We start from the raw sequence: 14,039 nt of genomic DNA on the forward strand, positions 1-14,039 counted from the left end.
GTTTCGAAACAGCTGGAGGGCCACCAGTTTGAGACCCCTGGTCTAGAGACTCTGGTAATCCAGTTACAGTTCGAGTTGCTTTAAGTGCAAGTTAAAGGTTTATTGCTCGTTCTTCTATCATAGTACCCTTATGTCTGTGCAATTATCTGTTTGTTGATCTACACAATCTTGTATTAAATTGCCATAATAGATTAATTTCATGTATCGCCAAGCTGTTTGTGGCCATATTCCTGTGCATTCTTACAGTAGCCTGCTAACCCTTAAATCCACAGGTGTAAATGGCTTTCAGTCTATGACCAAGTGTGTCAGTGAGGACAGAGCACTTAGTGGGCGCCGCCTATCATCATCAGTAGTTCTGGTTGGGAGAGGAGGGAGGAGGATATCACACACACTTCAGCACTACAACTAGTATGTACAGTCTCAGTTTCTCTATGGTAAGAGAGCAGCCAGAAGCGCTCTCCCCCTGCTGCCTACACTCGGTATTACAGGTTCATGATTGGCAGTACAACCAGGAAGTCCAGCAGAAGCCGCTCTGACAGCGGACAGGCTGATGGTGTAGGCGGGGCGGCACAGTATGTCGGCTCCAGAGGAGAAGGCACGCCGGGTGTTCTCGGAGAAGTTCGGAGGAGATCCGGAGATCGCTGTGTTCTCCCCCGGACGGGTTAATCTGATCGGAGAACACACTGACTACAATGACGGCTATGTACTTCCTATGGTGAGCCCCCTTCTCCCCTCCGTACACCATGACAGGGACGGGTCACGTGTTCTCCTCCTAGTCACATGACACACAGAGTGCTGGGTGTGATATCAGGGTCTGCCTCTGGGGGAGCCATACCTAGTACTGGGCTGTGAGTTCAGTGAGAAGGACTATGAGTGTCCCCTGAGGGCAGAGGAGATGAGTACACACCCAGTGTTCCCGGGACATGTACACACATGTCATACTTTCACTGACAGACATTGGTAATTAGGGTTGCCACCTCCTCCTTAACAGCTTCGATACCGGGCACTTTTACCCCCTTCCTGCCCAGGCCAGGCACTTTTACCCCCTTCCTGCCCAGGCCAATTTTCAGCGCTGTCACTCTTTGAACGCCAATTGCGCGGTCATGCTACACTGTACCCATATGGATTGTTTATTCCCACAAATAGAGCTTAGTGGTATTTAATCACTGCTGGGTTTTTATTTTTTGCAAGAATAAGAAAAACGAACATTTTGAAAAAATAAGTTTTTCTTAGTTTCTGTCAGTAAATTTTTGCAAATAAGTAATTTCCTCCTTCACTGATGTGTGCTGATGAAAAGGCACTGATGAGGAGACACTAATACAGTATGCCACACTTATGGGCACTGATGGGATCAGTGCTGGGTGCAATAACAGTGCAGGGTGTGATCTCAGTGCTGGGTGCAATAACAGTGCAGGGTGTGATCTCAGTGCTGGGTGCAATAACAGTACAGGGGGAGATCTCAGTGCTGGGTACAATAACAGTACAGGACGAGATCTCAGTGCTGGGTGCAATAACAGTGCAGGGCGAGATCTCAGTGCTGGGTGCAATAACAGTGCAGGGCGAGATCTCAGTGCTGGGTGCAATAACAGTACAGGATGAGATCTCAGTGCTGGGTGCAATAACAGTACAGGATGAGATCTCAGTGCTGGGTGCAATAACAGTGCAGGATGAGATCTCAGTGCTGGGTGCAATAACAGTGCAGGATGAGATCTCAGTGCTGGGTGCAATAACAGTGCAGGGTGTGATCTCAGTGCTGGGTGTAATAACAGTACAGGACGAGATCTCAGTGCTGGGTACAATAACAGTACAGGACGAGATCTCAGTGCTGGGTGCAATAACAGTGCAGGGCGAGATCTCAGTGCTGGGTGCAATAACAGTACAGGACGAGATCTCAGTGCTGGGTGCAATAACAGTACAGGACGAGATCTCAGTGCTGGGTGCAATAACAGTGCAGGACGAGATCTCAGTGCTGGGTGCAATAACAGTGCAGGGTGTGATCTCAGTGCTGGGTGCAATAACAGTGCAGGGCGAGATCTCAGTGCTGGGTGCAATAACAGTACAGGATGAGATCTCAGTGCTGGGTGCAATAACAGTACAGGATGAGATCTCAGTGCTGGGTGCAATAACAGTGCAGGGCGAGATCTCAGTGCTGGGTGCAATAACAGTACAGGACGAGATCTCAGTGCTGGGTGCAATAACAGTGCAGGGTGTGATCTCAGTGCTGGGTGCAATAACAGTACAGGGCGAGATCTCAGTGCTGGGTACAATAACAGTACAGGACGAGATCTCAGTGCTGGGTGCAATAACAGTGCAGGGCGAGATCTCAGTGCTGGGTGCAATAACAGTACAGGACGAGATCTCAGTGCTGGGTGCAATAACAGTACAGGACGAGATCTCAGTGCTGGGTGCAATAACAGTGCAGGACGAGATCTCAGTGCTGGGTGCAATAACAGTGCAGGACGAGATCTCAGTGCTGGGTGCAATAACAGTGCAGGATGAGATCTCAGTGCTGGGTGCAATAACAGTGCAGGGCGAGATCTCAGTGCTGGGTGCAATAACAGTGCAGGATGAGATCTCAGTGCTGGGTGCAATAACAGTGCAGGGCGAGATCTCAGTGCTGGGTGCAATAACAGTGCAGGGCGAGATCTCAGTGCTGGGTGCAATAACAGTACAGGACGAGATCTCAGTGCTGGGTGCAATAACAGTGCAGGGCGAGATCTCAGTGCTGGGTGCAATAACAGTACAGGACGAGATCTCAGTGCTGGGTGCAATAACAGTACAGGACGAGATCTCAGTGCTGGGTGCAATAACAGTGCAGGACGAGATCTCAGTTCTGGGTGCAATAACAGTGCAGGGCGAGATCTCAGTGCTGGGTGCAATAACAGTGCAGGGCGAGATCTCAGTGCTGGGTGCAATAACAGTACAGGACGAGATCTCAGTGCTGGGTGCAATAACAGTACAGGACGAGATCTCAGTGCTGGGTGCAATAACAGTGCAGGACGAGATCTCAGTGCTGGGTGCAATAACAGTACAGGACGAGATCTCAGTGCTGGGTGCAATAACAGTACAGGACGAGATCTCAGTGCTGGGTGCAATGACAGTACAGGACGAGATCTCAGTGCTGGGTGCAATAACAGTGCAGGGCGAGATCTCAGTGCTGGGTGCAATAACAGTGCAGGGCGAGATCTCAGTGCTGGGTGCAATAACAGTACAGGACGAGATCTCAGTGCTGGGTGCAATAACAGTGCAGGGCGAGATCTCAGTGCTGGGTGCAATAACAGTACATGATGAGATCTCAGTGCTGGGTGCAATAACAGTACAGGACGAGATCTCAGTGCTGGGTGCAATAACAGTACAGGACGAGATCTCAGTGCTGGGTGCAATAACAGTACAGGACGAGATCTCAGTGCTGGGTGCAATGACAGTACAGGACGAGATCTCAGTGCTGGGTGCAATAACAGTGCAGGGCGAGATCTCAGTGCTGGGTGCAATAACAGTGCAGGGCGAGATCTCAGTGCTGGGTGCAATAACAGTACAGGACGAGATCTCAGTGCTGGGTGCAATAACAGTGCAGGGCGAGATCTCAGTGCTGGGTGCAATAACAGTACAGGACGAGATCTCAGTGCTGGGTGCAATAACAGTGCAGGGCGAGATCTCAGTGCTGGGTGCAATAACAGTACAGGACGAGATCTCAGTGCTGGGTGCAATAACAGTGCAGGGCGAGATCTCAGTGCTGGGTGCAATAACAGTACAGGACGAGATCTCAGTGCTGGGTGCAATAACAGTGCAGGGCGAGATCTCAGTGCTGGGTGCAATAACAGTGCAGGGCGAGATCTCAGTGCTGGGTGCAATAACAGTACAGGACGAGATCTCAGTGCTGGGTGCAATAACAGTGCAGGGCGAGATCTCAGTGCTGGGTGCAATAACAGTACAGGACGAGATCTCAGTGCTGGGTGCAATAACAGTGCAGGGCGAGATCTCAGTGCTGGGTGCAATAACAGTGCAGGGCGAGATCTCAGTGCTGGGTGCAATAACAGTACAGGACGAGATCTCAGTGCTGGGTGCAATAACAGTGCAGGGCGAGATCTCAGTGCTGGGTGCAATAACAGTACAGGACGAGATCTCAGTGCTGGGTGCAATGACAGTACAGGACGAGATCTCAGTGCTGGGTGCAATAACAGTGCAGGGCGAGATCTCAGTGCTGGGTGCAATAACAGTGCAGGGCGAGATCTCAGTGCTGGGTGCAATAACAGTACAGGACGAGATCTCAGTGCTGGGTGCAATAACAGTGCAGGGCGAGATCTCAGTGCTGGGTGCAATAACAGTGCAGGGCGAGATCTCAGTGCTGGGTGCAATAACAGTACAGGACGAGATCTCAGTGCTGGGTGCAATAACAGTGCAGGGCGAGATCTCAGTGCTGGGTGTTTAGGTGTGACATTGGTGCTGGGTGTGATATCAGTGTGATGTCATTGGTGTGCTGCACAGATCCTGTCTCATACAATCATATGCTGTGTATGGGAAGGGAAGTGGTGATGTGATATGTCATTATATAATGGAGGGATAGTATGCTTTGTGTTATGTAACTTATTGGTAGCGATTCATGTCAGTGCGGGGAGTGATGTCATTGCGGGGAGTGATGTCATTGCGGGGAGTGATGTCATTGCGGGGAGTGATGTCATTGCGGGGAGTGATGTCATTGCGGGGAGTGATGTCATTGCGGGGAGTGATGTCAGTGCGGGGAGTGATGTCAGTGCGGGGAGTGATGTCAGTGCGGGGAGTGATGTCATTGCGGGGAGTGATGTCATTGCGGGGAGTGATGTCAGTGCGGGGAGTGATGTCACTGCGGGGAGTGATGTCAGTGCGGGGAGTGATGTCACTGCGGGGAGTGATGTCAGTGCGGGGAGTGATGTCAGTGCGGGGAGTGATGTCAGTGCGGGGAGTGATGTCACTGCGGGGAGTGATGTCACTGCGGGGAGTGATGTCACTGCGGGGAGTGATGTCACTGCGGGGAGTGATGTCATTGCGGGGAGTGATGTCATTGCGGGGAGTGATGTCATTGCGGGGAGTGATGTCAATGCGGGGAGTGATGTCAGTGCGGGAGTGATGTCACTGCGGGGAGTGATGTCACTGCGGGGAGTGATGTCATTGCGGGGAGTGATGTCATTGCGGGGAGTGATGTCATTGCGGGGAGTGATGTCAGTGCGGGGAGTGATGTCAGTGCGGGGAATGATGTCATTGCGGGGAGTGATGTCATTGCGGGGAGTGATGTCATTGCGGGGAGTGATGTCATTGCGGGGAGTGATGTCATTGCGGGGAGTGATGTCAGTGCGGGGAGTGATGTCAGTGCGGGGAGTGATGTCATTGCGGGGAGTGATGTCATTGCGGGGAGTGATGTCATTGCGGGGAGTGATGTCATTGCGGGGAGTGATGTCATTGCGGGGAGTGATGTCAGTGCGGGGAGTGATGTCAGTGCGGGGAGTGATGTCAGTGCGGGGAGTGATGTCATTGCGGGGAGTGATGTCACTGCGGGGAGTGATGTCACTGCGGGGAGTGATGTCACTGCGGGGAGTGATGTCACTGCGGGGAGTGATGTCACTGCGGGGAGTGATGTCAGTGCGGGGAGTGATGTCACTGCGGGGAGTGATGTCACTGCGGGGAGTGATGTCACTGCGGGGAGTGATGTCACTGCGGGGAGTGATGTCAGTGCACGGTGTGTTGTCGGTACCAGATATGATATCAGTGTAGTGAGTAGAATGAAAAGTCCCCCCTCTCATAGGTGACCTCTCTATGTGATTCCCATGAGTAAAGTCAGACATGTCACCTGTTTCATGTTCTCCATCCTTAGATGAGGTGTCTGTGTTGGTTTTCTCTTATCACCTGGTGATCCTGCCAGTAACACACTTCCTGCCCTATGCTGACAACATGAAGAAGAGAGAAGAAGAGAGAACTACAGGACTCTGCCTTTCTGCCATTGGGCGGGGGGGGGGGGCTCTGTAGTCCTTGGAAAATAATGTAACTCATAAGGGTGAGCAGAGAAAGCACAGGAAGTTTGCAGCACACAAGATTTCTGGCAGGATCTTCATGTATTTTTGATAACATGTGCCGTATTTATTGGCGTATACCGCGCACTTTTTTGCCCTGAAAATCAGGGCAAAATCGTGGGTGCGCGGTATACGCCGATACCTGCTTTCCCGCGCAGAGTTTTGAATACTGCGCCGACATATACCGAGTGCAGTACACTCTGGTATAGTCGGGCAGTGTCGGCTCCTTCCGCGCTCACGTCCTGGACGTACAGGACGTCAGTGCGAGAGTTGCCGAGCATTGCCGACAATACCCGAGTGTACTGCGCTCTGTATATGTCGGCGCAGTATTCAAACTCGGCGCGGGAAACGAGCGGGGAGGACGCCGCAGAAGGACGCCGAACCCGACGAAGAGGACACCCGAAGCCGCAGACGAACGCCGGACCAGATAAGGCCGCCGCGCAAGACACCAAAACTGTAAGTGCAAAAAAAACTTTTTTTCCACAGGATTTGGGGCAACTTTAGGGGTGCACGGTATACGCGGGAGCGCGTTATACCGCGATAAATACGGTATATTGTATTCTTGTCATAAATATAAAAGTATTCAGCTCTGAAAAAAATGTGTAAATAAGGTAAATTGCAGACCAGTGAAGTCATATGCCGTGTACACACCATCACTTTATGTGATGAAAAAAAACGACACTTTCTGTGAAGTAAAAAATGACGTTTTTGAAACTTCAATTTTCAAAGACGAAGTTGCCTACACACCATCGTTTTTCTCACAATGTTCTTGCAAAGTGAGGTTACGTTCACCACGTTTTTCCATTGAAGCTTGCTTCATAAGTAGCTTCTGGGCATGCGTGGATGAAAAAACGTCTTAGAAAACGACGTTTTTTGCTACACACGGTCAATTTCTGTGAAGTAAAAAGTGCACTTTTGAAAAACGACACATAAAATTGAAGCATGCTTCAATTTTTTTTGGTCGTTTTTTACAAGACATAAAACGACGTTTTCCCCCACACACGGTCAATTAAAGTGACATCTTTTTTTTTCATCACATAAAGTGATGGTGTGTACGCGGCATTAAAAAATCCCTCAAGAGAAGTCATAAAGTGAAGCACACAGTATGCTGTTTTTTTTTCGCTGTACATACCGCCGTATAGCTATTTTCCCCCCGGATTCCGGGTAATGGCTCCCGCGGGAGTGGACGTTCCTATTAAGAAACAAAGTGATTGACGTGATAACAAAAGCTTCCCCCCGGCGCATAATGCGCGTCACCAGCGCATAATTGCTTTATTAAAACAATCAATAAAGCAATAAAATGTATATAGGAGATCAGTAATGCACAATGTAGCACTGCCCCCGAAGGAGCTGCTGGTTAAGAATGGGTCCTGCCGTTCCCTTACTGTTCCCCATGCTTATCTCAGGGGTCCTTCTTGAAGAGTTACAAATGTCCACACCAACACTTTGTTTCTTTTTCTTCTTCAAGCTTTTTATTAAACAAGTTCCGTCAGAGGGATGGAGGGTTAGGGAAGATTCAGGTACCTTGCTTTGCAGATTACGGGTACGCTCTTAGATCCAGAGGACAAACCGTTTCCACACTGGATTCAGCAACCACCGGATAGGCCACTCTCACTGACCTAGCAGCCGGTGCGAAGCTCGTTCACAAGTCTCTGCCACAGACCTGATGAGTGCAAACGAGTCGTTACACAGTCCTCTGCCACAGGACCATGCCATCACACATGCACTTTGCAAAGTTCCAAAGACAAAGCTACGCAGTACCAGGATCTTTCAGCCAGCCGGCCACACTGAGGCAAATTGGCCAGGATGCGTCCTCTAATTGAATCCTTAATTGTTCGGCTTCTTCCTGCAGAGAAGACGGCACAGGCCCATCCCTGGACTAGTAGGCCCCAAAACTTCTGGGCCTACTTTCAGTAGCGGAGCCTCGGGCCAACAGGCCCCGAGACCAAAAGATTGCTAACACATCCATGAGGCCAGGAGGGCCCTCAGGTCAGGATCGAAAGGCCCCGCTAGAATGGTGTCTGCCCCTTAAGTACCCCTCCACACCACTGAGCTGCTTCTGGGCAAGAGGCACCCAATACACCCAGCCTATTGCAGTTCCAACCTTGACCCCTGGTGACAGCGACACCCACAGTCAGATGGAAGATGCGCAACGCAGCTGAGCCGGAACAGAGACCCATAATTTGGCATAAAATCCTGAGCTAAACTTCAGCTCAGATAACTAAATTTACAAATGGCTCCTCCCCGTACACGTTACGTCCATGGGCAGGACTTCTTCAGCGTGGGGTTGGATGACACCCTCCCACAGACGTAACGTGTACAGGGGAGGAGCCACAAATAATGTCACCCACGGCCACAGCTGTGGTCTGTAATCCCATACACGCTCTGTGTGCAGGCACTCGCATCTGAGGGCTATGTAATGTGAGTAGCCACATTTTTGTTTTTTAATTATTAAAACAATTCATTCACCTTCCCTCCCCCCCCTCTCCTCCTTGTTTTCATTCTATTCTGTTGTGCTGCACTGTTTCACTTTATGATATTGTATTGTTTCTCAGACCTTACCTCTGTGATGTGTATGAGGAGGGAGGGGTTTGTAGTACATTGGTAACCTGTATATTGTATTGTTTCTCAGACCTTACCTCTGTGCTGTGTATGAGGAGGGAGGGGTTTGTAGTACATTGGTAACCTGTATATTGTATTGTTTCTCAGACCTTACCTCTGTGCTGTGTATGAGGAGGGAGGGGTTTGTAGTACATTGGTAACCTGTATATTGTATTGTTTCTCAGGCCTTACCTCTGTGCTGTGTATGAGGAGGGAGGGGTTTGTAGTACATTGGTAACCTGTATATTGTATTGTTTCTCAGGCCTTACCTCTGTGCTGTGTATGAGGAGGGAGGGGTTTGTAGTACATTGGTAACCTGTATATTGTATTGTTTCTCAGGCCTTACCTCTGTGCTGTGTATGAGGAGGGAGGGGTTTGTAGTACATTGGTAACCTGTATATTGTATTGTTTCTCAGGCCTTACCTCTGATCACTGTCATGGTGGGATCTCGGCGTGATGACGGGAAGATTTGTCTTGTGACCACGGCTGAGGGGGCGGATGAACCCCATAAAGTGGAGTTTGTGGCCCCGAGTAGAGACAATCCTCTGGTCCCCGGGACACCCAAATGGGCCAACTATCCAAAGGGGGTAATCCAGCACTACAGAGGTGAGAGAATGTCACCACGAGCTCCAACAATCACTATCTGACCTTTTCTCATTGGGCCTTGATGGAAAGCGGCAATACCCGCCGGATCCCGGTACACACAGACAGATCCTCCCCCAGTACTCTGCACATACCTGGGCCCGGTGTTACATCTCATAGTACTTATTCTGCACATGTGGGCGAGCCATGACATTATCCTGGCAGAATGTGTTGCTGTATTGTAGGTACAATCCATATTAACCAATCAGATTTTCCATGAATGGTGTATTTGGATGGCCAGTTTCTATGAAAGGCTGCACTTAAGGGCCCTTTCACACATTTGGACTCTGGCAGCGGATCTGCCTGCTTGGTGAGGAATCTCTGCTGATCCCAGCTGAGCAGGCAGATGACAGGTCTGTGTCTGCTTTACCTAGGCAGAGTAGACAGACACAGCTTGCTGTCCTGTTTACATTAGGCCGGGTACTCACGACCAAACATGTATGGTGAAAGCGGTCCGTCGGACCGTTTTCACCATACATGTCTGCCAGAGGGCTTCTGTACGATGGTTGTACACACCATCGTACAGAAGTCCGCGCGTAAACAATACGCGGGGCGTGTCCGCGGTGTCGCCGCGTCGATGACGCGGTGTCGCCGCGACAATGACGCGGCGACGTGGGCGGCCCGCCTTTAAAATGCTTCCACGCATGCGTCGAAGTCATTCGACGCATGCGAGGGACGGCGGGCGCCTGGACATGTACGGTAGGTCTGTACTGACGACCGTACATGTCCGAGCGGGCAGGATTCCAGCGGACTGTTTTAAAACAAGTCCAGGAATATTTGTCCGCTGGGAAAAGGCCCGGCGGGCAAATGTTTGCTGGAATTCGGCCCGCTCGCGCCCACACACGACCAAACATGTCTGCTGAAACTGGCCTGCGGGCCAGTTTCAGCAGACATGTTTGCTCGTGAGTATGGGGCCTTAGACTGTTATCCGATCCGCCAGACTGATAGAGAACGGATCCCCTATCCATCTGGTTTTTTCCATTTATTTTCCTCCTGCAGCAGCTGAAATTCAGCGTTTCCTCCTCTCCCTCCTGCAGGAGGAAAATACAGGGGATTAGTACTAGTAAATGCCGCCTCTGTCACCTCTCTTGTCTCTGTTTCTTTTATTTCTGCTGCTTGGGCCCCCTGAGTGCTCCCCTGGCACAACCACCACAGCGCTGCGGCTGTCCTTCTCTTCTCTCCTGCTAGCTGCTGAGGGGGATTGTTTCAGGACGAAGAGCAGGAAAGGGCTGGTAAATTACATATTTATTCTTCCCTTTCTGGTACTGATCACTCGCTGTGTTCATTCATAACTGAAGCATAGTAAGCTGTGTATACTATGCTTCAGTTTGTGAATGATCAGAAAGTCGTTCAGCACCGAGCCCTTCCTTATTCATTCACTGTCCAGTGCAGCTGAGACTCCTGAGAAAGGGACTGGGGAATCTCTGTCCTCGGCCCCTTTCTCTGTCTCAAAAGTGAGACATTAGGGGTCTGGTTAGACTCCTGATATTTCAACAAAGCCCCCCCCCCCCCCCCCAACAAGGCTGCTAAAAGCTGTAAACAAAAGATATTGTAAAAATTAATAACATTGTAAATTATAATAAACTACTTGCATCCTACTTACTGCTCATACTGATGCCATCTTCTGCCCTACTGACACATCCACTGCTCTCCTGGCTGACACCATCCACTCCTCTGCCCTACTGAGGCCATCCTCTGCCCTACTGATATGTCCACTGCCCTACTGGATTATGCCCTCCACTGTCCTTCTGACACCATCCACTGCCCTACTGACACCATCCACTGCCCTACTGACACCGTCCACTGCCCTACTGACACCGTCCACTGCCCTACTGACACCGTCCTCTGCTCTACTGACACTTCCACTGCCCTACTGGATGACACCATCCACTGCTCTACTGACACTTCAACTGCCCTACTGACACCGTCCACTGCCCTACTGACACCGTCCACTGCTCTACTGACACCGTCCACTGCCCTACTGACACTTCCACTGCCCTACTGACACTTCAACTGCCCTACTGACACCGTCCACTGCCCTACTGACACCGTCCACTGCCCTACTGACACTTCCACTGCCCTACTGACACCGTCCACTGCCCTACTGACACCGTCCACTGCTCTACTGACACTTCCACTGCCCTACTGAGGCCATCCTCTGCCCTACTGATATGTCCACTGCCCTACTGGATTATGCCATCCACTGTCCTTCTGACACCATCCACTGCTCTACTGACTGATGCCATCCTCTGCCATACTGACACAAACCTATGCCCTACTAACCGGTCAACTGGCTGACACCATCCACTGCTCTACCCTACTGACGCTGTCCACTGCTTTACTGACTGACACTGTCCACTTTATATTTTTACAGTGACATTTGGTAATAAGAGCGTCAAACCCCGGTCATCTTTGGTCTCTTTCATTGTGTTCAGGTAGATCTTTACCTCTCAAAGGTTGCCTACCCCATTATAGCTAAATATGTTACTAACAAGTGCAATGAGGGCACATTTGTGATAAAAGGCTAACTCCACCTTTTGGACTCTTTAGCGTATAACATGTAATGTTAAATCAGACCCACCCCATGACAGCTTGGGATTCTTTCCCCCAAAGCAGCTGTCACTATTGAAATGAGCAGACAGCTCCCTGCACAGCGGTGGCATTTATTCAGAGAACTGTGAATGAATGAACCACAAGTACCATCTTCTGCTTCAGCAGACAGACTTGTAGTTCTCAATGGAACATCAATTGCGGTAATCCCAGCACTTGTCCACTGACACTTCCTCCAGCTCTTTAAAATCTCGTACCTCAGTATAGACAGGGGTGTAGATTCAGGTAGGGTCGCGCAATGATACAGTGGCACAGCCTATCGTATTTACGCTACGCCGCCGTAACTTACAGGAGCAAGTGCAGTATTCACAAAGCACTTGCTCCGTAAGTTGCGGCGGTGTAGCGTAAATGGGGCCGGCATAAGCGCGCGTAATTTAAATGTGGAAGGGGGGCGTGTTTTATGTAAATATATGATGACCTGACGTGATTGACGTCCGTGTACATATCCCAGTGTGCATTGTGCATTGCTCCCAAGTACGGCGCAACGTACGGCGCAACGACGTATTGGTTTCGACGTGAACGTAAATTACGTCCAGCCCTATTCGCGAACAACTTACGCAAACAACGTAAAAAATTCAAATTTCGAAGCCGGAACGATGTCCATACTTAATATTGGCTGCGCCTCCTAATAGCAGGAACAACCTTACGCCGAAAAAGCCTAACGTAAACGACATAAATAAATTGCGCCGGGCGTACGTACGTTTGTGAATCGGCGTATCTAGGTAATTAGCATATTCTACGCCGACAACAACGGAAGCGCCCCTAGCGGCCAACGTTATATTGCACACAATTCTACGCCGCCGCAATCAAGTTACGTCGGCGGAGGAAGCCTATTTTTTAAGCGTATCTGCCTTTGAGAATCGGCGTAATGATATGCGGGCGCGGATTTCAAATTACGGCGGCGTATCTGGAGATACGCCGCCGTAAAAGGTACGTGAATCTACCCCAGGGACTGGAGGAAGAGTCTGCAGGAGCCTGGCATTGCACTTGTAATCCACCAATTGTTTGCAGTGCTTTGCCAAAAGAATAAATGCATTTTTTTCCTGTATATACTGTATGTATATGTTCATTTATTATTGTTTTTGTAAATGTTGGTCTTAGCCTTTAAGTGGTTGGAATAGTTGTGAATTGGAATCACTGTCTTTTATATTTTAGTGTCTCTGTACTTCAAATGGTACTTAAATGATCTTAACTCTGTTAGAGTCACCATTGGGGGACCTCAAAAGTCTGTTATATCCTCTTTATTTTAGTAATCATTTTGGATGTGATATCCTTCCATAGTAGCCCACAGCCTTGTATTTTTTTTAGACTATAAATCTGCAGCTTATAATAAAATAATTCCCTGTGATCCATGAAGGTCCTTGTTTAGGTACTTTCTGACAACGGTGACAACGCTCTGTTCTGTTACCTGATCGTGTTGTCATCTTGTCATACAGACTTCCAAAGGATACATGAATCTGCATCTTCTTTTCCTTTCCCGTGGTAGAGAAACCTGAGAAGACCTCAGTATATGCTCATTACATTGTCCTCTTCTATTGTCTTCTGCCAGCTGGACCTGTCCCTGGGTTTAATGCAGTGATTGCCACCAGTGTTCCATTAGGCGGAGGCCTATCCAGCTCTGCGTCTCTGGAAGTGGCTACTTATACCTTCTTGCAGCAGCTGTGCCCAGGTAAGAATCTCCCCTTCCTTATTATGAATAGATTATATTTGGAGAATAAGGATTTTGTTTAGTGTCAATTGAAGTAATCCTAACAACCTGTAGGTGAACCTGTCTCAAAGTATGAAATTGACCTTCAAAGGGAAACGTGGGTACCAATGGGTATCAGTTAGTGTCTTTCAGTTTCTGCAGGAAGACCCCTAAAACCTGAAGCCTATAGAATGCAAATTCTGACTTTTATAAAAAGTCGCTGCTGAGGAACATCTCTCTCTTATTCCAAAATGCAGCCTGCAGTTCAGAAGTGAGCGTTGTTGTTGGTAAAGTCCGATCCCTGGAGCACAATACTAACATGATGTTTTAGGACAAGGCAATGCCTTTTTACTACATTTTCCTTCTGCTTCCCATATAACAGAGCATTGCCGCTAATAGATTTATTGCAGTGATAATTTATTATTCCCTAGACCAGTGTTTATCAAGTTGAGGCACCT

At 49.3% G+C, this 14,039-nt stretch overlaps 1 protein-coding gene across 1 annotated transcript in view; it reads left to right on the forward strand.

Annotated features, from left to right (window-relative positions):
• The first annotated feature begins 490 nt into the window (after positions 1–490).
• Positions 491–14,039, forward strand: part of GALK1 (galactokinase 1) — a 43,920-nt gene continuing 30,371 nt past the window's right edge. The window contains exons 1-3 of the mRNA XM_040330365.1: positions 491–715; positions 9,059–9,248; positions 13,444–13,563. Of these exons, the coding sequence (XP_040186299.1) occupies positions 575–715; positions 9,059–9,248; positions 13,444–13,563 (451 nt within the window). The 5' untranslated portion in view covers positions 491–574. The remainder of the gene's footprint in view (positions 716–9,058; positions 9,249–13,443; positions 13,564–14,039) is intronic.

Source organism: Rana temporaria, chromosome 12 (genome assembly GCF_905171775.1).
Source record: "Rana temporaria chromosome 12, aRanTem1.1, whole genome shotgun sequence".
In the NCBI taxonomy this organism is placed as follows: Eukaryota; Metazoa; Chordata; class Amphibia; order Anura; family Ranidae; genus Rana; species Rana temporaria.